Here is a 24,491-nt window from a genome sequence, read left to right as displayed (position 1 = left end):
TTTGTAGCTTATATGTAAAAAAAAAAAAGAAGTAACTTTTCTCACCATAAAATAAGGAATTAATTCCTATTTTCACTTTCTTTGCTCAGCCCTTTTTTTTTTGTCTTCTCCAAAGCCTAAACACTTCTGGAATCGGGGTGGTACTGCCTTAGTCTCATTGGTCCACCCTAAACTCCCAAGCATGTCTCTCAGCTGCCTGCCAATCCTGCCTTGCCCAAAGCAGGGATAGGTTCATTTCTGCAAGCCCAGTTACAGACAGCGATATGCTAATATATTTACTTCATATTACAGATTATTTCCAATCTTGTTTAGAGAGGACAGGTCCTCCACGTGTCTGATTGCAGAATGTCCACTGATCAGCTAGGAAACACATGTTGTGAAATCAACTGTAATTTGTAGCAAAGATGATGACTACAGCACTCACCTGCTTCCTCTCAGTTATCCTATTTTACCAGCCTTCCTCCTGTGAAGTACTGATTTTCAAATTCAGAGAATAGCACAATATAGAAGACTGACAGTGAATGAAGTGCCCAACTTGACCTTTGTTTTTAAGGACTTAAAATATAACAGCACAAAACTATAGGCATATGCCTTTTGGCTGACTACCCTGAGGAAAACTGATGCACATTGGGAAAAAAAAAACAAAACAAAACAAAGCCGCTCAAGAGCATATGACTTTTTGTCTGTTAAGCATTTAAATACAGAACATGGATTTTCTGAAATGATTCTTTATCTCATGGAGCTGTCGTCTCCATCTTCATTTTTAAAAAAACCCAAAATATCAACATATCAATGCTGAGAGCTTACCAAAGTATGCACGTCTCCTTCAATGGCAGGTATATCCCTTCGACTGATACGATGATCACGATTATCTTCCCTGCTAAGTGTTTCATTCTTATCATCATCTTTAGAAGCAGAAATCTAGGATACACCAGGGAAACCCAAACAATAAATAATTCTTAGATTTAGATATTTGCAGACTCAAAGTTAAGGTCAAAAAGTATGTAACTGATCAGCTTTCTCTCTTTCTATCCTAGCTATTCTTCAGAACCTGGCTTTACCTACAGCTGTAATTAAAATGTTACTTCTACCTTTTCTAGATCACTGATGCAAATTTCTACTAAGAACTAACACAGAGCCTTGAGTACCTTAATTCTTCAACTCAAAACATTTTCATGTATAGAAAAAAAAATAACCTTAGACTGCAATAAATAATTCAATTTTGCAATCTTTTATTAAAGATTTTTCCTCAACATTTCAAGTTTTTAACTCTGAAAAAATAGCACTAGTATGGTACTGATGTGCTACATACCACTGTACATGTGTACCCATGTCTAGACATACACAACAACTTTTTTAGCAGGGCCTTGAAAAAAGTATACAGTAGGTTTAATAAATTATTTCAGTAATCCCTTAGAAAGTCCCAATGTAAAATTGCAAATTTACATATGGGACTAGGCAGAGCCATGCTACTTGTCCTCTACATAACAAATTTTATGAGAAAACTTAGAAGAGAGTTGTAAAAAAATATATTATTACAAATGGTATGGCAAAAGTACAGGCAATTTGTATTTATATATTCACTAAAGTTGCTTTTTGAGTGATTCTCAAAGATACACGAGTATTCTTTCTATACATTGAATATCTTCCTTTAGTCTTTTTATACATACGTTTGTTTAAATTCTTCTAGAACTGATATACTGATTTTTACTACTTGTTCTAAGTTGTCTTAGAATTCAGCTCTCTACTCTCAAACTTGCTGTTTTTTATCTGGTGTTTGTCTAGTCCAACCTAGGAAAAAGGAGTTTCTTCTGCTCTGTGCTCTGCAAACTGCTGGTAGTGATAGCATACTTTTAAGACCCACTGAAACACTCCTATTGACCTCTGTGGCATTTGGATGAGGGCCTAGATAAATAAGCTAGTAATAGAAAAAACAGTGCCATTTTCTTCCGAGAAATAACATCCAGGAAATTTACATAAACAACCCAGAAGCATCTCGAATGTTTTTGTTCACGACCACATTCAATATAATTCCATTGCTTTGGACTTAGAACTCGTACAGTACAGTCTTCAAGAAAAAAAAAAAAAACAAGAAGAAACGACAAATTTATCTTTGGGTTGACAATCTATTGTCTACCTTTTATTCCACCTGCTATACCCATTGACAAGTACTATCAAACAGCGCAGTCTTGTTCCTCAGCAACAGATGAAAACTTAACTCAGCCAGTGTTAGATATTCTCAGAGATTTGAGTATTTTGAGTGTTTCCAAAACAAACATACTTCATTCCACTCAAACAAAAGGGAAGTCCTGCTTACCTTAATTTTCAATGGATTGATTTCCATATCAGAAGTGCAGTTCATGGGACCATCAATTTCATACTGAACAATATACAGCAGTGTGTAGTTTTTATATTTGTAAGGCCACTGCAGAGTCATCATCACCTTGCTGAATGCACTTGGACCGTTGTTTCTCAGCTGATTAGGAAAATAAAGTTAACAGATGTAAAAAAACCAAACCAACCCCAACAATGCCGCCTTCTTTGTTAATGTGCATATAGTTGTTATTTTATATTTGAGCCATAAATGATACTGCCGCTACCCCTACCCCCAACCACTTATGGCAACAGCATCAACAACTTCACCTAAAAATGGTAGCTAAACTTCATTCCCCCACAGGCAAAACTTAAAATTACTTCTGTAATTTGATAAAAATTACTTTGAAGAAAAGCTATATGGCATTAGGGTTTTTGCCTTGAAGAAATGTAATTTTTTTCCTTGAAAAAATGTATTTTTTTTGTAGTCTATTGCATGAATCACAGCCACTGTACGTGTCTCAGCCAAGATACTCTGAGCACAGATACATATACCCGTAAGTTTCATTAGATAAATGGTCTTTTAAGTTCTAGAACAATTTTTAACTATTCTTACTCATACAGCGCTCTCAGTAAGTTTTGTTTAATTAAACAATCTAGATTAAAGCTGTGATCATTCTTTTCAGGAAATTTTAAATACTTAAATTTTTTCAAGGCAAAAGACTTTACAATAATGATTCAGAACAGTTGGAATACAAATGAGGATACTGAATAATTTACACCTATGAATCATTTTCTGAGTTCCAGTTACTTCAAATGTTTTATCTAGATTTCAAAGGGCTAGAAAATAAAATGTGTAACGATGTAAAAAATCAGCCTCTTCTGTTTGGCCACTCCTGTTACACTAATTGCAGGCATTCCAACCCTTCTTGCAGATACCAATTATTGACCCAGCATTAAAAAAAAATACTAAAATCTTTGTTTCCATGCAAGAATAAAATGAAGAAAAAAATTTATAATTTACTCCAGAGAAAAGCTACACTAAAAGATTTCTTTTCATTTATCACAGAACTGTGTAACTGAGATTAGTAGTAATTGCATACCTCATAGATATGCTGAACTAGAGGCCCAATATCATCTTCTGTTTCTGGATTCTCTTTCGGCTGCCAATTTGCAATAGGAAGGAATATGTGATCAGGAGACGACACACTAAACAGCGGAGCAAACAAGTCGTTATTATAAAGTATGAAACGATAAGTGTAATTCTCTAGAACATCTCAAAAAAATCAACACACTTAAAATACAATCTCCAATTTTTCATCCTCTGTATATAAAAACAGAACAGAGGTTGAGTGGCTTGTATATTAAATGTTCAGTTTTCTTCTCTACATGAAAAGATGAACCTTGTATGTAGAAACTTTTTTTTCCTGTCCTAAACTTTGGATTCATCCTTCAACATCTAGTAAACCATTAATAGAATTAAGATATATACATGTCATCCAAAAAACACAAAGCGTGAAATACTTCGATAATGAGAAATATTGATGATGTAGAAACTTTATCAGTACAGTCATAATAATAATTCAGCATGCACCAAAAATAGTGAAGCTAGCAATAATGATTTCCAGTTCTGCCATCCCCCCATCTCTCAGATATTAACAAAATTAGGTCACAATAATGAATGTAGTGGAAATTTTAAAAAATTATGACTCGGGAATCTGAGTTAACTGGCTAAGCAAGAAGATTGTATAGTTTTTAAGGTGTGAAGGATAGATTTCTGGTAAGCAGAAGTAACGGAGGTAATGGGAGTCATTACAATATTAATACTATGCTTAAGACTGAAGAAGGCAAGGGCATTGCAAACTTATCTTCAGTAGGATTTTCAGCTTTGGTTTTAGAAAAGGTTTCAGGGGTTTTCGGATGAAAACCCAGTCACAGTTTGTGGAGGCAGAAAGTGACCTGGAGAAATGCGTGCAACTGCAAAAATGAGGGGCGATTCTTTTTTTCTTCATCTAAAAAAACCTCTAGTAATAGAGGCACAACATTCCTTTTTGGAATTCATTTTGTAATTATTTAGAATTATTATTATCTTAAATAAGATCTGAAAGTCCAAACGGTGGCTAGAGAGAACCATGTTTTCTTTATGATTAAAAATTCCCTAAGGCTTCCTGAAAACTTATGCAGACCTGAAAGAAAGTTCACTGAATATAAAGAAGCAAACATGCAAAGCTCATTTGAGAAAGATGTTTATTAAAATAGTATCACTGCTTACCCTCTAATTTCAACAGCTGCTAAAATAGCAAGGTCAGCCTGATAGAATGCTACTGGACTTAGATTGTCATACAGGTTGGAACTGCAGAGGAAAATAAAAGTTAATTTCTTAAATGAAATAAGCTAACTTAAAAAAAAAACCCAAAACCCAACTTAAAATAATCATATGCAACATCGTAACACGACTCCTGAGCCACTGTAGGAAATCACATTTACTAAAAACTAAGGAGCAGATTCGAGCAAGTTCTCACTTAAATGTGTGACAGTCCCACCCTCAGCGCAGTTTGGAGGTCCCTCAGGAGGGAGAGGTCGATAAAGGACACAAAGCCAATGCTGACTGTTCCTTAGCTGCCGCATGTAAGAAAATGCAAATGCCAGCGCTGTGGGATAACATCAACTATATAGCTAGCAGAGCCTTAAGTTCCACTTTATGACATCTCTTCTGCTCAGAGACCTGGTGGCCTCAAACTAGTCCCAAGGCAGAAAAGTATGCAAGGGCTACTTTTGCCGACCCCTCTTCACAGTGTTTAAACCAGTAAATGAATACAGTTAACATCCAATTCCTACACTTCAGGTACACCAAGAAATGACAGATATTAAGGCATGTAGAGTCATTCACGCATAAAATTTCTTTGGACTTTCTTTGTAAACAGAGAAAAAGAAATACAGAGAACACTCCTATTCCCCTCAAAGCATAGCTGGGAACAGAATCCCAATCTCCTTAGACACATCTGATTACTATGTCTACCTAACCAGACAATTTCCTTTAGAAAGATCTTAAACCCTCTAATTATTCTTTACTGCTGCTGTAATCAAAAAACAGATGCAACAGTGTTTTTTTCCCAACCTGTAAATACCTCATTCTTTCAGAGACTAGAGTTGTTCTACTAGGAATTATGCCAGCTTTGGAAGTTTAGCTTTGTGAGTTTAAGACAACCAATGTGATCTTTAAAACCTCTTCAAGAGAATACCTTGATAAAGCCTGTCACCATGAACTGTGATTACCATGTTCGATTGCACCACTGTTTTTGCATTCAGAAGTCATGTAAAGGAAATTCCTTCCATAAAAGGTCTAAAACGTTACAGAAACTTCCTTTCTCTTCCATCAGAAGAGAAGCATGACTTTTAAGCAACCTCACTGACTGTTTTTTCTCCCAGTGAAAGGTAGTTAGTGACCACTGTTAGCCTAAGGAAGACGACAGACACCCCAGAGAAGATCACTTTCTGCAAAGAACTGGAGTCACGTGCCACTGGCACAGCTTACTAGCTGATGGAGAAGAGGAAAAAAATTGAACAGACACAATGTGAGATCAAAGAGATATTTAATGCTGCCAAGGCCTTTGATCAGTATGGCAAACCACTGTATCATTAAAATAGAATGGCAGGTTTAAACTTATTTAACTCTTGCAGACAAAAAATGCATATGTGGATGAGAATAATTTATTCACTACATTAAAAAAAAAAGTAGTCCTTAAATAGAAAAAAAAGCGCTTTTGGTCCACCATGGGGAAAAAAGCAGCTGTATTTGTACTGTCCGTTAAGTAACATAAAACTGTATTGGGTAAAGAGATTACTATTGATCACATCTCCAAATCTTAACTATCATCTCCAGTACGTATAAATTCAGATTTATATATCGTATCTATATGAAAGTGCTGTGCTCATCTTATAATTAACAGGAACGCTACTGGTTTTTTCCATTTAATTTTTAGACTCTCTTACGCTGGCTACTGTAAAACACTTACAATGGTTCACTGCATGTTGCTTCTGCTCAGACCATCACATGCATTGCCTTTTCTGAAAAACTTACACCTCTCATCCTCAAGATACATAAAAACTGAAATTCTGGCTTTACATCAGAAGGAATTCAGAGTTCAAACATCAGTTTTAAAACAGGGGTAGAAACCCAAAGACACAAGTCATTCTGTGGCACTACACAAGTATCAGGATGTACACAACGATACGCAGGTACAAAAACACCAAGTTTTTCTTGAAACACTTTAAATGGTTTTGTACCTCATTATTAGTATTTCACTTGTGCCATAGCCTGTCTAAAAGATGTAAGGAAAAGAAACTGCATTCAAACAGAAAACTCTTTTCTTACATTTTTTCCTCTTTTTTAGAAAACATACTTCATTAAAAAGATGTGTTTATTTTTTTAAAAATTACAAGGAAAAGACCAGAGAATTAGTCCAGAGTGAAACTAGCTGCTTAGTTCACAGTCAATTTACTTAGCGTGTTATGTACCAGGTGAGGTACATACTCATACATTTCCGTACCTTCGGATTTGCAAGTCAAACTTCACAGAGGTATCCATTTCAGACTGCTGGTGCACGCTGAAACGCAGGCCAGCTAACAGCTTTAGAAAAAAAATCACCGTGGTTCAGTGGAAGCACAATAAAATACACGATAAAAGCTTCTTAATACTATTATACTACAATGAAATTGCTTGAGGCTTGTGGTCATAAGAGAACACACACTAAGAATTGGCAAATAAAACTCGTCCAGTTCATCAAGACTAGAACTGTACCACGCTCTCTGTAGATTTCAGCCAGTGCACCACTGCCACAAAATAGCAATGTAAGGTTTACATCATGCTCACCCCGCTTGCTTCAGCCTTTTTTACACATAACTGAGCCTCCCTATATGTTGCAAAAAAGTACTGTAGTCTAAGAACAAGGCATACTTTAATGATTCTAAATTCAGTTCCCAAGGTTTGTTCTAAGTCAGTGCATGATAGTTACTCAGTTCAGCTTGATATACTTTGAAAGACTTTGGAAATAGCATTTACTCATCTATACAAAATGTCTCTTGGAAGAAAAGCACAGTCAAAGTGCTTATAATTGTGACTGATTTTCACTTTATTTCCTCAGAAAATAAGACTTATTATGTCATATCATGTTAATATCTGCCAGGTCCCACTAATAGCTTTTTAATTCTTCCAATTTCAGCTACATTTGGAGGAAGTGCAGAGACCTCAACTGGACAAAACTCTCCCTCAAACTTCACAAAACTAGGCAGAAGAGAGAAGCACTATTAGGTTTTCACTAAGATAAAGGTGTGTTTTGAGCTAGCTCTTTATTACATACTAAAAAATACGTATCAGATAAATCTAAAGACAATCTCATGAGGGACCAGAGTTCATTAATTCCACTGTTTAATGAACTACTCCTTTTGAGTCACATCATAAAACTCATGAACACTCCTTTCAGCCTTCAATTTAGCTGAAATTTACCACTGAACTAACCAAACAGGTGGGCAGCTAAATGTCAGCTGGATCTAATCTTAAATTCCTGTGAGTAAACATCCTGCCGAAAATCTACTGTAATTAAGAAAAATGCCAACTGCACTCCTGTTTGAGCTACCAGACACCTGTTGGACCAAACCTTACCTTAGTTCCTGCTTTCATGGGATTTCCCAGGTCACAAACTACCATGCGAGTTTGATTCTCTGTTTTAAAAGCACATGACAGTCTTGCTAAAGCCTGCAATAAACAAGAAAGAAATCTTAAGGAGTGTCATTCTTTACATCTGGACACCTGGATGAAAGTCGGGAGAAAAGTTCTAGATATGCAAAGTTAATTTTAAAATAATTTCTCAGTCAGTCCTAATACAGTCAAGCACTAAAATTAAATAAAATCTGAGTATGAAAGTTTTCATGGAGACAAATATTGATACGAGAGAGATGCTCTTTCCAAGGTTGTAAAAAGAGAAGTTCAACACTCTTATATTGGGTAGCACTGATGATTTTTGTGACCTAAAGCATTTCTCCACATGATTCTTTAAAACCTATGCAAAGAAACTTTGGCAATCGGTCAAACTCTCCATAGGAAAATAAAGATTGGAAGGCAAAATAACATGAATACTTACTAGCTTACTCAAAAAGAGGTCTTAGAGGAGCTACCAGATTTTGGATAAAGCCACATCACAAAGCTCTAGAGTGGCAGAGACAAACTGGAGAATGAAACCAAGGCATGGTCCAACATCTATGAAGGACGTGGTATCAAAGTTGGAATCCTTTGATATAGGGGGAAAATAGTTTTCCCCTTAACGTTCTGCAACTTTACAGATATATTGATTCATCATAGATTGTACCGAATAAAAACAAGGATGAAGAAAATCTGAAAGTATGTTACTTACATATAGCTATAACGGGCTAAAACAAAATTTGGACTATACCCACGTTTCTTCAAAGAAACAGAAATTATACAGACATTTCATAATAGAAGAGAAAGTCAGGAAATAAATTTTAGTATTCTGTGTAGTCAGGATAACTGATACCCAAGACTTTCTACATACTTAGGTGGAAAAGAATAGTAATACCCAACATCACTTTTTGCCTCACAGGTGCCCAGCTCTTTACCTAGCACATGACAGGCTAAGTCTAAATTTAAATAAATTAACAAGGGCACTGTTCAAATAGAGACTTGTAGCAGATAAACTCTGTGTGTCAAGCTCCATCACACAGATGATTCTCCTTTATTGCTAGCAGTAGGCTCTTAAACTGGAAACATCCAGCCAGGTGTTATATAGCCTTGGGGCTTGGAAGAACCTTATCGTTTTTTCCGTGCTTTGCTTTAAGATTGAATCATAAAAACCATCAGTGACAGACACTCTCCCACAGACTTCCATAGCAGCACCTGAAATATGACTACTCAAGAAGATAGTTGGAATTTTACCTCATTGTTACGAACAACACCGATGAAATCTGCTTGGGGCGGAACAATGACAAAGAGTTCTGCTTCATAGGCTCCTTCCCCTTGATTCTGAGCACTGACAATTAGCGTCAAGGGATTGTCATCACCAATATAGATCTGCTTCTGATCACTACAAAAAACAAGGGTAAAAATGAGCTCTGCATTCAGGTTTTAAAGTGTATTGAGCTGGTTGAACTTACAGAAACAAGAGACATTCTGAAATTGCACAAAGACATTAGAGAAATCTAGAGGCAGTACCTATGTTTCAGGAATATCAGGAGAGCTCTACGCTATGTTTAAAACAAAAATGTGTCTATAATCACAAAAATTGAGCAAATATCACATGCTGTTTTGTAAGAATCTTTTTTATAAAATTTACAATAAACCACAAAACCACTGACATCTTTTTTTAACAAAGAAGAATTACAAACAGCTAAATCACTGTGTACATTTTGAATTACATGCCTACTTAGCAGAGGTACAAGCACACATTTATAACAAAACTTGAAGGAAGGCTCAACTACAGAATACAGCCAAGACCTCTGCAATACATTTGTTCCAGATACAAAAAGAGTATCTTTCCAAACAATGTATTTTTATTTCACCAACTACAAAGAAACCTAACTGTACCTGCACTGACGTAAAATGTTTCCGAAGCATTTGCATGAATTAGTATATTTGTGAACTGTACTACCTACATACATGTGCATATGCTATAGCTCGGCACTAAAGGCATAAAAAACCCAAAACAACAGATGACATTTTTAAGTAGAGATAATACACTAAGAATGGCTTTTGGGCATACAAAGCACAAAAAGCCCAGACTCATGAAAGAATTATGAGTTAAACTTGTTTCTTTTTTCCAGGTTTAATAAAAAGATATTACCAATACCAACAATTGTTTTCATACATGTGACAACAGAGCCCTACTCCACCCCTTGCTGGATAAAATCATGCCTATTCACATCTTCATGTGTCTGTCTAGTATTGAGTAACAGAACAGTGGTACAATTGCAGCTAATGTTGGTTTATGTTTGCTATGCATGTCCAGCTTAGCAAATATACAAATAAATACTGTGTACTTATAGTGGGGCGAGGGTGGGGGTGGGGGTGTGTGCTCTCCCTGTATTACATGATAAAGACATTAGGTTACAAAGCAGAAAATGGATTTTCCTTAAAACAAATAAGCATGAGTTTAGATTGTACACGTTGAGGAGTCCTACTTATTTCAATACATCCTTTTAACAAAAGTATTACAAGCTCCTGAAGTTTAGAATTCAAGTAGGGAAGTTACATGAGAAAAATACTACAGGGAAAAGTATTTACCTTTCTACTGAAACCTCCAGCTTTGGTTTGCAGACATTATCATCACCACAATCCAGCAGAATATGTGCCTATGCAAAAATCAAATGCATATTGTTTTAATAATTCCTGCATCTGTTCTAACATACATTTCCAATAATACTGTTTTCACCACCAAATAAAAAAAAATTCTAAGCAGCTCGTTATGAGGTATCTTCATCTCATCATTCTCAGAAGAGAACAAATAAGTTTTTACGCATGGGGGGCACTGTGCCTCATCCTGCCACACTGCAATTCTAGGACTGATGTCTACATATCTTAATCGTCTTTCCATACTTTGAATAACCTGTTCATCTTGAGTTGCATCTCCACTATCCTCTTTACAAACAAGTGTAAAAATTTGTATAAAAGGCAGAAATAGAAAAACTATGTTTATTATCTTGAGAACTATGGGGATGAACATAACATACATAGAGCAGCATAGTACGAGCAATGGATGAAACACTCCAATCTTTCAAGATTAACACCCTCAATACTACTCTAACTGTGCTTCTCTGGAAAACTGTTAATTAGTATGTGTGAAAAGGAAGTCCAGCACTAAGGAATAATGTGTCAAAAAAGAAATTTGACACAGAGAGAAGGAAAAAAAAGATGACAAACATACAATAACCATCAATATTTCCATAATTCAAAGACTAAAGCCTAGATGTATATTTTGGTATCTTAATTTTTCAGAAGTCCTAAGATGAACTTAAGTATTGAATAAGTATTGAAAGCTGAAAATACGTTCTGGGTTCTCTCATCACAGATCATGTAAAAAGTATACCTGTCTGCTCATATTAGCAGGAGTGAACTGGTTGAGGATAGGGTGCAATCCTGTTGCATCTGCAGCAGTTCTGTAATCCAGACGATATTCCATAAAAATAGTAATGGGAGTTAGTTTATCTCTAAATTCAGATTCATCCTGAGAAAACCAAAGATTTTAATTACAGTTAAAACATGTAAGAAAACAACAACAAAAACATATCCTTCAAAAGTCTCTGTAGGCAACAAAGTCATCCCAAGAGCAATACTGAGCAGTATTTTTATTTATTGTTCATGTTGTAGTAGCAATGAGGAAGCCAAAACAACATTAAAACTTCTGAGCTCTTTTGAAACTAGAAAAACTCGTCAGAAAACCTGCAGTGTAAACTTTGAAGATGGACAATTTTAGTAGTAACATGCCTGTTTTACAAATGGAAGACTGGAGCATACAGAAGTATTAAGTCATAGAAGTATAAAAGCAAGGAGCCTAAAGGGCTATACAATTTCAATCTTTCCTGTCAGACAAAATTCAGTATGCTTCTAAGATCCCTCATAGACATTCATCTTTGGACTTGTGATTTTTCCTTCCTAAAATTATTACTTGGCACTTGGAGTTGCTGACTTTCATATTGTTAATTGCAAATCATTCTGTTTATCAAATGTTGATCCTGCCTTTCAGAGTACTTACAAACCATCTCTTAGCTTTGCGTTAGCCACAGATTCTCATTTCTGAGAATAATGAAAATTACTGAATCTAGAAGAACTCATTGCAGGATCTTACTTCAGAAGCTATCTTCTAAGGGCAGAAACCTAGAACTCTTTTCCTTATAGTTTTCAACTGGTTTTGCATCTAATTTAAGGTAATTTCATATAGGTCATGTGTCATTACTTTCTTTATGAGAATGTCAGGTGGAAAAGCGTTGAAGCTTTACTAACACTGAGATCTGGGACGTCTATTTCCATATATATCCCACTCACAAGGCCAGTCAAAGAAAGGTATTACCTATCCTCCATGAATCCTTACTGATTACTAGTATTTTTAGTGGTTTTTTTTTTTTTTTGGAGAGGGGAATAAGTATTGTTAATGTTTGATTTGTAAGTACTCAGAAATAAATCTGAGCTGCACCTAGCTTACATAGCTACACTTTCACATGTCTTATTTCAGCCAGTGTCTCTTCTACTGGGTTACACTTTAATTGTGTTAGCATTTGTCCACATTTGTGGGGACTAAAACAAAAAGACTGAGAAAAAGCAAACCTTCTCTGTCTCCTCTGTTATTTGCTGATCTTTGCTTTTTAGTTGCAGATCCGTATTTTTCTTTATTCTTTTATCTCCAAAGTAGAAGCACAACCTCTGCTTATTGACTTTCATGTTCCTTGGAAATTAGAACTCATTTTGTTCCTAGATGACTTGTCCAAGAAGTCCGTAACAAAGTTCAGAATTGAATTCCCAATCCATTTAGTGACCAGGACCTTAATCACAATAATATCCATCGTTCATCCTCTGACAGCAGTGATAACCCAGGACAGACATATAGTTTTAGTAATTTCAGGTCTATCCATTGGGCATGAAGTTTCTCTAGCATTTCTTTTTTCTATTTTTTTTTTTTTTAAACACCTTACACAAGGAACTTTTAATAGGCAATGCACCAAAAATTGACTAAAATGTAAATGGCTACTTACCCTCAAAAAGGCATCGAGTTCTTCACAATTCATTTTGCCCCCCTTTGTAATAGTCATGTTCTTAGAGTGGCTGGGCTGTTTGCTGTGGAGAAAGAGCGCTCTCCTTATAGCTCCTTTCTGCTTAAGTTTATCCAACAGCAGCTCCACTTGGAAATCTGTCCAATCCAAAGCGTTTAAGTTAGGGATATTTCATTCAATTAATGCAGATTCCCATCAGAAATGGCGCTGAAAGCTGATTTCAGCTACAATGAAAATTGAGTACTCGGAACTTTTAGAACTTTCAGTTCTTTCAATATAAAATCTGTTACTAAACTAGTTCTCAATACAATAACTAACAAGCACTGTTGTCGTCCTAAATTGGACCCTGCTTTTTCCTTAGAAACTGGAAACATAGGAGCACTGATACATTTATAATTTATAATTGCTATAGAACTGCAAGAACAAAAGTTAAATTTTTGTTTCCCCCAGAAAATTTTAAAGCAATCCTGCATGTAATACATTATTTAACTGTACTGCTAATCTAATTACTTCACATGTTTGATCTAGATAATGAAATTTAAAATATGTAACAGCTATTTAGATCAATCTTCGCAGATCATACCACCTCTATACATGCCATACAGAAAATCAGGAAAAGCTTTTATAATCAGTAGACAAAACCTGATTGTAGCAGGCTGTATGCTACACAAAAAAAAAAAAAAAAAAAAAAATCTCTTAGAGACAACTTAAAAACCTATTTGAAACAATCTTTTCCTGATTCTGATCCAGAGAATCTGATGCAAAAATCAGTGATATCTACCAAAATTTCATGATTTCAACAGAAATGTGAGAAGTCCCTTGTGGCTTGTCTATGTTTTCAGGCCTAACAATGCACATACTTGAATATTCTTGCCTAAAACTCCCCTCAACGAGAGTTGATCTCAATTCTGCAAAATAAAAAGAATTTTCCAAGAGTAGTTCCACCAAGTGGTTAAACATGCTTGAAGTCCCAAGTATGCTCAAATCCCACTGACTTCAACACAACTTCAGCAAAAAACCTGCTGAAGACAGTCTTATAGATGCATATGATTATTGAACTGGTAGGATTGTGCTGTAAAGGGTAGCCAACTGTTTCAATAATGAAAAAGAACAATGACCAGTGCTCATGTCTGCAAACAATATAAAAAGACTTCAAAGTTTTTAAACTAGCAGAACTTACTGAGTGAATTAGGGAGCTTTCCTTTGCCATCCGCTTTTAAGCAGAACTTTACTTTGAAGCTGTTTTGGAGGAAAAGAAAATATTAATTTCTCACACTTTTTCTCTCATTTTCTTCTAAAATTCTTTACTGTTTCTCTCAGTTCAAAGGTATTCCCTTTTGAGACTCTAGCTCACTCCCAAAAGCTATTTTCTACTTTGCAAGCAATGCAAAGCTTTGGAGTCTTGATTCATGTACTAGTGACTACTGCTGTGAACTGGTAGCGACTAGTGACCTGTGAAGCAGAGTGTTTATTCCCGAAATCAAATGTGGCTCATTTATTTTTAAAGCTAGAAGGAACTGGCATACTGAGTTGCAAGGAAGTTAGCACTAGAAAGGAAAAGTGGGTTTGGGTAACAGTCCAGGAACAAGAACCAAAACCAGTTTGCAGAGCAGATCGTTTCCCAAGTGTTTTCCATAAGCCCACCAAAAAAATAAGTTAATGGGTAAAACATTGCCAAAGCTATGTGATCCATTGCCATCTTGGGAAGATCTTACTCTACTCAACACAGACAACTGGCAATCTCTGCAGGTAGGATGTAACTTAGGAGTCAGTCTAGCATCTCTTTGAAGACAATGTTGGTCCTCCCACTGTTGTCAAAGAGTTCTTATTTTGTATTGTCTGTTCTTTCAGAAGAATCTGTGTTTGATTGCCTTTTTTTAATTAGCTGACTAGAATTCCTGAATCCTTTCAAAATTGAGAACTTATGAAAATAAAAACCAAAAGTCCCTCCCCGCAAAGGAAAACAAAGATACTCTGCTTACCAAGAAACTTTTACATCTGACAATGAACAGGCTTTGTTTTCTGGGTTTAGAATGGTTGGATTAACTTCCAGGGCAGCATTTACTCTAATAACTGGTCTAGCCCTGCAAAGAAAACATCCTCTTGAACAGCATTCAACACCATGTTAGACAATACCCTCCCCCTCAAACTGTGAAATACACACATACACACTTAGACAATATTTAGGGAAACCACAAGAATAACAAGTAATCATTGAGTAGATTAGGGAAAAGCAGGAAGCTTTTCTGTGCCCTTTCATTGCCAGAGTCAGAACATGGACAACTGTGTTAAGAGGAAGTCCTATCTATTTCTAGCACTGACAAATAAGGTATTTTCCCAAAATGAGGAAGTTTGGATGAGAATATCGGGATTGCAGTGTAATAGCTAGCAGTACCCTGTATGTGTCAGAATCTAGAAAACACACTCAGAATGCCCTGAAGACAGCTTATTTATATTTTCTCTTAACTATAGATTGAGAAAGGCAAATAATAGATAGTAGACTGTAGATTTACTCAGTGAAAACAGCAGTATAACCTTTTTTTACCTCCAGCAGTTTGGAAGGTGGAGTGGCAGAATTTCAGACTTCTCTGATCCTGCTTTCTTTTGTAACTCAAGAATGCTGCTGAGCTTTCATTCTGCTTGCACTTACATAAAAGCCTAGAGGGATACTTACCTATACAAAACAGCTGTGTCAACACCGAAGGCTCCTACAATCAAGTCTAGGAAGAAAGGAGAAATATTACACATTACAATTTATTTTTTAAAATATGCTGTTAGAGGTGGGGCTACTATTAAGTTATTCTAAAGTGACATTTAGAGCAAAGGACCTGGATATCCATTTTTGTCCACATCTGTGGCTCCTTTCAGTGAGTACCCAAAACTGGGTGGCATAGTGCGAGCGGCCCACTGCCCTTCAAGAATTTGAGACGGGACTGCATTCAAACCATTTGCTCTTCCGTTGTAGATATAGACAAGTCCTCTCTTGTCCTCTCCACCATATGGTGCAGCAACTGCAATATCTGTAAACCAAAAGAACAATCATCAACTTCTCCAGACACAGACTAGGAGAACATATTTGTGCTTATATCCATCAGCAATTTCTGATATTACAGTTTCAATGTGTGTCAGTAAGGAGGAAATGCAACCAGCCTTTAAAATGCTCATCAACAACTTTGTTTTTAATTGGATGCTGTTTTTTTAGAAAGTATAAATGTTTAACAAGAACATATATCATTGACTTGTATGGGGGAGCAGAGAGGGGAGGGAAAGGAATAGTTCTGCTAACACTTCTGCTCTTCAGTAACTGACTTACAGCCAAATCATATGGATTTGAGATGCTTTTGAGAGTATTAAACACCCAGAATTAGTCACTGTTGGCACCAAATCACAAAATTAAGTGGGACTATCTGCCCATTTCATTAACACACTCATGTTCCTCCAAAGGGTGTGACATTTTAATAATTCTGGAAAATTTAAATCAGCCTAAACCAATGGTAAATATCAAATTCCAGTCTATCCTGATCATGGCTTGGCAATATGTTTTATGGAGAACTTTCAGTTAGTGCAATTATGCTAACTCTTAAAGCTTAATAAATTTGAGAGTACTCATTATCAATGACTAATAAACAGTAATAAACAAAGTGTTAATTGGACTATCAGTAAGGACAGCTTTAGAAGTGTACATACGATCTAAATTCAACATTTCCGCAGTCAGTTCAAGACCAAACACGAAACACTATACAGAGTAATTACATTATTCCCTCCTCTTTCCTTAAATTTGACAAAGTTTCATGAAAAGAACAAGGACTCAAAAGTTTACCATTTTTTATTTTTGACTCATCTTTAGAAACTTTATGAAAACAGTAGAAATTCCAATCTTGCACCATGCTGTGACGTAAAGCATTTTAATTAACACTCCCAAAATGAAACAGAGCAGGAAGAGAGACTAAAAAAACAGACTAAATAATGGCAAAGTCATTAAAAAGAGGCAGCTTTTGCTACGATTTTCTCACCTACAGTGTATTCCAGATTGAATTATGATGGAATGAAAACATTTTTTGGATAATCTCACCAAGTGACTGGATTTTTGGCTATCAGCTGTAACCTTTCCAATGTCTTCTGTAAATAGTTGCAGTGATATTGCATCTTCACACTAATTCTGTATACTATTAGCAACTAAAAAGGTCCCTTCCAACCCAAACTATTCTATGATTTTATGATTTCATTAAAAAATAAATTGGAGCTACCTGGGAATTTGAAATATTAGCCTATTATAATTTTTGATCTTTCAGAAAATACTTAGCTTGCAAGCAGAATGGAAAAAACAAAAACGGGCATTTTTTGCAGAACTCAAGTTCCTACCACTCCTTAGGAAACACTGGAATATGACTTGCAAAACAAAGTGCTCTCCCTAGGATTCCTGGAAGTCTCCATCCCAAAACTATACGATTCTTGTCTGTTTCATTGCTTTCCATTCCTAAGTGAAAGTAACAAGAAGCACTGGCAATGGGTTTGAGAGTCCACAGCTTCAGTTGTATCAGACTCAGACTTCTCATCCAAATACTTGGTCAAGACACTCATCTCTTGGTACAGGTGGCTGTAGTTGTTATGGGATATTTTCACCAGACTCTTCCATTTTGAAATAATAAAAAAAAAATCTAGACTTTTCTCAGGAAAATCTCTTCTATCAGAACATTTTTAACCAGCTCTCTGAAACAAAACCTTTTCAGTCATCATTGTGTTTCTGGAGAGGAAAATTGGCTTTAAGCAATGGAAACAGGAACATTACATTGAACATGTCCTAACAAGTCACAGTGGAGAATCAGATACTTCATCGAAGTTTCTACTGTACTTATCACTTAGAAAGTAATAAATTAATCAGTGTAACAGCTAAAATAATCCATGCTGTAGTTTAAATGGTATAGTCTCTGCTCGATGCATACATGTAACTCCTGTTAGCATTCTTGGGAGTAGCATACAAGCATCGAAAGGAGTCTAGACCTTAGTGTCCAACATTCAGTCATGGTTAGAATGCCTAATGTTTGTGTGCAGAATCCACATTCTGTGTGCTTTTTAGATTTCATCTATAAATGGAAAATACTGATCAACAAATGATGTCCTACCATTGAAGCCATCCTGATCTAGATCCCCCAGAGGTGCAATAGAACTGCTGAATCTTGCAAATATCTCAAAACCATTCAGCTTTGTGATCTGAAACCCTCCAGAGGCTCGTTGAAGGCAAATGGAAACTTGGCCGACCTCTTGAAGTTTCCCATCAGAACCTCGATCCATAAAAAGAGGGGCTCCAATAAACAAATCTGTATAACTGGACCAAAGAAGGATAAGGTTCTTCAGTAACAGCATGAAAATTCAATTTCATTCTCTTAAGCATCCGTTAGTAGGACTAACTCAGCACTGAAATCAATATTAAGATGAAAGCTACCCATCTTTAAACTGCAACTGAAGGCAAATATTTTTGACAAAGTAAGCACAAATATACCAGAATTTAATGCATTTAAAGCACGTGAATACACATGTGTATTCATGTAAATAAATACAAAAACAAATCTACAACTGTTAAAACAAATGTTGAGTGCTAGTGAGAAAGTGTGTTGTGCAGGTACATGTTAAACAAGTAATGGAGACAGAAATCTATACTGTAGGAAAGACACTTTAAGAAAACCTTCTTTTTTTCTTTCCAGAAACAAGTTGGGTGGCAGTGGGGAGAAGAGGGCACTTACTTGTCCCCATTGATATCTGTGGCAGCCACCGAATACCCAAAATAGGCAGCCATCTGGAAAACAAAATTCAAACCAAACTTGTGAGTTGTAGTGATATAAACACGCAAACAAATTTATACAAAGCTGTATAGAAAAGACATTAGGGAGATGATAATATATACCACAAAATTTTTTGTCTCCTTTCTCCTTATATTTTCCTTTCTCTTCCTTAGTCCGTTAGAGAGTAAACTGATCAGTTACCTTCCCCGTTCCCCCTTTTATGATCCAGTCCTCTTTCCCAATTCTCAAAATAGGCAGCATTTCCTTCATTTAAATAAGATTGTTTTTCTAAGTAGTACTACAAACTGGCAACTCACAGAACATATATTTTTAGGATTCCTACAGACTTTATAAAATTTTTCTTTGGCACATAAACTAATAACATACTGAATATTTTATGTTCTAATACCCTAAATACTGTCTCAACATGTCATCTTTCTATAGGAATAGCCTCCCGGTCACCCACCACGCTGAATAAAGCTACATACCTGCTCTCCAGTGAAATTGTACATGGAAGACATGTTTTTCCCATTGTAAATAGATACCTGCACATAAAGAAATACACATTACAGCATACCAACAATATTCATCTTTTTTTATTTATGGTAAAGTTTAACGTTTCAAATTTCCTACCATGCCCAGAGTTCTTGCTGCTCTTGGGACTCCTGATACAAAGTCTGAAATATAAAGCAAGACACCCAGATAACATTCAGGTCCCAAAGCACAATGACTTTGTTTGAATAGAGTAGCTCATTCCTAGTGCATTATGCATTTCCGTGCACTGTATAGTTTGTTCTATACCATTTATTTGAAAGACCTTCCCAGCCTATTAACGTGATTTTTTTACTCAAGCAAGGGTCTTACCTTCTATGCCATCACCATTGAAGTCTCCAACAGCCACCGAATAACCTGATCAGCAGACAAAATTAGTAAATCACTTTAAAAACCGTACTCAACCTTTCATCTCTCTTTACACTCTTCATAGGTCTCTATGCACAGTCCCCTCGCTTCATCTTATAATGCAATGGAATAAATATTGCCTTTAAGTAGCTTAGACTATGAACAGCTACATGAGTAGACTGCAATTCATCAGCACCCATGAATTTAAGATCAGAAGAAGAAAATTTTAAAATTATCATCCTGGGAACTGCCCTGGTCTATCCTTGCTTTTTTCTGAACCCGGTTAGACATATATGAAACTAAATAGTGATGTACCACTCCTCTAAGGGACTCTCCATTATTTTTCTTCCCAAACATGGTTCTTTCACATTTTTATTTTGTCTTGGTAGTTTATTTAGAAACAGGTGCTTTTCTAAAAAAATAGGTATGTGACTAAGTTCTCACATAAAAATCATACCTCAGCCATTCCCATATTTGGCCTGAATCACAGAGCACAAAAATTCACAGAGATATTTCCATTTATTTTGTCATCAGGTGCTTTTTGAATCAAGCCTATGGCAAGGTAACTAAGCTTCTATCGTACATAAATTAGTGCATTTTCAGGTATGTAGCTCTTTAGTTATCTGTCAAATGTTGAATTAATAGTAGTGTGATTTAGACTTAAAATTTATGACTAGCACAAGGGAGTTTTTCAAGTACAGCTAGGTTTTCTTCCTTTTCAAACTACGCACCCAAGTAGCTGTCATCAAAAGCAGCACTGGCAGGTCTGGTTGCTAACTGGTCATCATACTTTGTACTGTAGACTTTGGAGTCATATTTAGCCACAATCTCTGTCACTCGATCAGAAATAAGTTGGCCTAAAGAGAAAGAAAACAGCTTAAAACCACAAATAAAATATGTGTGCACTCATTCAATAAGCAACAGGACTCATTTACAGAATGCTTGCTTCCAAAGCAACAACTCTTCCACAATACCGACCAGAAAATAGCCAACAACAGCACCACTAGAAAGGACATAAGTGAAAATCTGGATCCTACCTTCAGCAAAGATTTATGCACATATTTAATCAAAAGCATACAAAGAGTTCTCACTGAAAATAGAAGCCGCTCCTACATGTAAGCCAGCACTTAAATGGGACTGCTCAGTTAGGTGACAGTAAGCATATGCTTATGGTATGGCAGAACTGAGTCATCGCTCCTTGTCTAAATACCATAACATGAGAGCTTAATATGGCAGACAAGAAGCTAGTAAGATGAGCATAGCATACTACTGCGTTCTCTGTTTTCGCTTCACTAGCCACTAGGTGGTGACTTCATTACATTCTTTTCTTTGAATTTAAATTAAATCTTCAATCACAAAAGAATTTTTTTCAGAAGAGCACACACTTCACATACATATTCATACATGTATGAAGTATAGGGAAAACTACTCCTCCAACATCTCAGAACGTGCAATAAAAATTTGGGGTGAAAAAAAAAATCTAGTTTTTAGAAGTATACTATTGTCTTCTATTCAGAGCTGAGATTTTTTTTTTTTTTGGTAGTAACAGTAGAGAATAAGGTTGTTTCGGCAGATGAGATGTCACTTTTGCCAAAAAGCAATAAAATTAATAAACAAACATGATCTATATTATACTGTATCTGCAGTTTAGTTTCAGTCATTCTATTTTGTTCAGAATCTAAAACATAGGACTGGAAACAAGCCTCCTGTGCTGCTGCATCTACATGTAGGCTGGCATGATACAGAAAATCTTTCATAAACATTAAAAACAGGCAGCAGTTTGGCAGCTATGTCCTGATTGTAGCAGTACCGTCTTTTGAACAGAGAGCTATAGCTAAACGCTGAACAATCCTGCAAACAAATACTGACTGAAGCCCACGTTAGCAAAATACATAGGTAATGTTCTGTGTAAACAGCGCAGTTAGAGGTAAAATGTGCACCACGGCACAAACAGACCAATATAAACAAGCGCAATACATCTTTGCCGTCAAAGGAAAATAATGGTAGTTCTCTTTGCCGGGTACATTTCTCATTGAAAATACATGCTTCATATGTGTGTCAGAAATTACAAAACATGTAGATTTTGAAACAAGCAGCAAAACATCCTAAAGAAACTTACGCTGTCAGTGGAAACAAATTCCACATTCTTGGGAAAATGCCTTTAAAACGATCATAGAGTTATTTAAAAGACAAAAGACATCTGTACAATTATTACTTCATCTTTAATCTGTGGTTGCCTTGGTTATTCAGGAAATATTTTGAAGGACGAAGAAAAATTATTTCTGCTAGTTTTCTTACTGACGAAGACTTTGACAGTGGTTGGAGGAATGCGGATACAAATGATTAAGAGGATAAAGAGAAAAATCAAAGAGGTCAGTTTCTCTGTGCCTTAAATGATATATCTCACCTTGCCAGTAAAAACTTCCAGGTCCTCCAAGTAGCACTCTGTCTCCCTTGGGGTGGGGTGGGGAAGAAAGAAAAAGAAAAAAGAAAACAACACATTAAGCATATCTAAAGACAAGAGAATGTCCTATGTTTATGGGAAGTAATCCCATGCATGTCTATCCCTGTAGCTTCGCTGACCCAAATACATTTTATTTTCTGAAGTAATGATTAATTAAAAATGCATCTTGTAAAATGCTAAGATAACAAACAATATGCCTTCACTGACTTGCTTCTCTCTTTCACCCATTTAAAATTCTAGGCAGAATTCCGCTTTTATTGTACTAGACACTTCTACCCAAATCTATGACAACAGAAATACAATTAGGAGAAAACTTTAAGACTGCTACAAGGCAATCATAACATGGTTTTAGGTCAGTACACAAAACTAGTTTCATCTTCTGCCCCTGCCACTTTCTGTAACTTATCTTTAGAAAAGTTTAATTCAGAAAAGCTGTGAATTACAATTCCCCCACTCTGTCTTCCTTGGTACAACTACAATCCACGAACCATTTTATGAAACTTTAACCACATTAGCTATCCCAGTGCTCGGAATTTGCTCCATAAGTACTGAATCGGGCCATAGGCTTTGCTGCATAATTAATCCACTTATTCAGGTTTTAATCTTAAAAACTCCCATATTCACCACTCAGGAAAATCTAGGTCAGAGATTTGCAGATACCTTACACCCAGGCTTCCCCACTCAGCTAGGGTTTTGGATTAGAGCCCAAGATTGGTTTTAACTGGGGATAGAGTCTGCACGGTAAGCCTGAGGGGTGCATGCAAAATAACTCAAACACTTACAGTCCTATACTGCGCTTCGCATAGTTTCCTCTGGAGGAAAAACAAGACTGTCCACGGGCAAAGAGTGAAGGGATATGACCCGATCATAAGGTGTGAAGAACCCAAAAAATTGCCACATCACAAATAGGACTTGCGTGGTCTTAATATGTCCAGACTGTGCTAAACAATTTAACTGTACAGTATCAAAAACTATATAGATTTGTGCGGTTTTATTGTGCTTGGATTTAAAAAGTAATTGTGAATTAAAAAAAAAACAACCTATAAAAGGCAGGGAGAACATAAAAGTAGAAGAAAACATAAGACAGCAAAAAAAGAAAAAGTCTACTTCTGCTAGCTGATGAGAAAAACACAAGCATAATTCACAGGAACATTGTTTACCAGTTCCCTTTAGCAGTACATTATTCTTCCTCAAGAAGTAACACTAGCTATGCACCGATCCCTTCAAAATAAATGTCTCAAAAAACCCGACTACTACAGTTTATTCCACTTGACGACTAGCTGCAGCAGAGGTTTATGGCATGAGGCTGGAAAAGCCGATTATTTGTTTAGGACGTGATTCCTACAAGAGGTGAAAGCATGCTGTTGTGAAGATGTAGGGAGAAACAGGTTTATAATACTGGAGTGGTTTGAAGTTGTTTACAAGGATGTGTTTGGTTGTGGTTTTTCCCCCCAGGAATGGTAGTTTACATTTAGTTTCATAATAGCTGTGCTTGTATGTGGTCTGTATCAGGGTTGTTAACTTGGCACTGTCTGCTGACTCGTAGGAACTGACGAAGAATCACATACCTTGGTAAAGTCAATACTAAATCCACCTTGACAAAATCCCTGTCCGTCTGCATCAATAGTGGCTACAAAAAAGAGCGGACAGAAAAGAGAGAGAGAGAAAAATAAATGAAATATTATCAGTACTAGATCAGATGACTCTGTGGATACTTTCCAATGCATCTTCCTAAGTAACCTTGCACTCCTTAACTTGAACCTTGGAATTTTTTTTCTCCTAAATCAGTATTTTCTCTTTATCAACAACTCACAGCCAAATGCTGTAACAACTTTAGGGCTGGCCTAACATACATATAACATTAACATACGTTCTAGCCTAACACAGTAAACAGCAACTCCATATTCCTTTGTATTTAATCTTCAAAAGTTTTTGGGAAAAATATTTGCCATTTTTATTCAGGAAGTAAGGTATCTGGAAAGTAGGGAATAAGTTTTTCTTTTGGTATGGAATAAAAATCTGAAAGGTACATAACCATAAGTTGCTTCAAATATTGGCTTAAAACAAACAAAAAGAAGCATACCTGACTGAAAAAAAATCTCTACATACTGACACTCATCCCAGCAAGAATTGTTATGGCTGAGTTAATCTGATGATTATAGAGCTCCAGAGTAGAAAAGTCGAGATCCCCTTATCTGGAAGCGTGACTACTTAACTGGCATGATTTAGTTTAATATATGCTTATTTAACTTCTTTTTATG

The 24,491-nt window shown here is 36.1% G+C and overlaps 1 protein-coding gene across 1 annotated transcript in view; it reads right to left on the bottom strand.

Moving 5' to 3' along the window:
• ITGAV (integrin, alpha V) overlaps positions 1-24,491 on the bottom strand; it is a 46,448-nt gene that overhangs the window by 5,582 nt on the left and 16,375 nt on the right. The window contains 22 exon segments of the mRNA XM_009329677.1: positions 808-921; positions 2,318-2,476; positions 3,417-3,522; positions 4,586-4,666; positions 6,864-6,943; positions 7,976-8,068; positions 9,263-9,410; positions 10,607-10,674; positions 11,409-11,546; positions 13,069-13,223; positions 14,267-14,325; positions 15,069-15,170; positions 15,761-15,806; positions 15,915-16,106; positions 18,210-18,412; positions 18,828-18,880; positions 19,355-19,411; positions 19,500-19,543; positions 19,731-19,775; positions 20,498-20,623; positions 22,174-22,219; positions 23,799-23,860. Coding sequence (XP_009327952.1) covers positions 808-921; positions 2,318-2,476; positions 3,417-3,522; positions 4,586-4,666; positions 6,864-6,943; positions 7,976-8,068; positions 9,263-9,410; positions 10,607-10,674; positions 11,409-11,546; positions 13,069-13,223; positions 14,267-14,325; positions 15,069-15,170; positions 15,761-15,806; positions 15,915-16,106; positions 18,210-18,412; positions 18,828-18,880; positions 19,355-19,411; positions 19,500-19,543; positions 19,731-19,775; positions 20,498-20,623; positions 22,174-22,219; positions 23,799-23,860 — 2,177 coding nt within the window.

This window comes from Pygoscelis adeliae, unplaced genomic scaffold (genome assembly GCF_000699105.1).
Source record: "Pygoscelis adeliae isolate BGI_AS28 unplaced genomic scaffold, ASM69910v1 Scaffold7, whole genome shotgun sequence".
NCBI lineage: Eukaryota > Metazoa > Chordata > Aves > Sphenisciformes > Spheniscidae > Pygoscelis > Pygoscelis adeliae.
The sequence above is the reverse complement of the archived record's forward strand: the minus strand, read 5'-3'. Positions and strand labels throughout refer to the sequence as shown.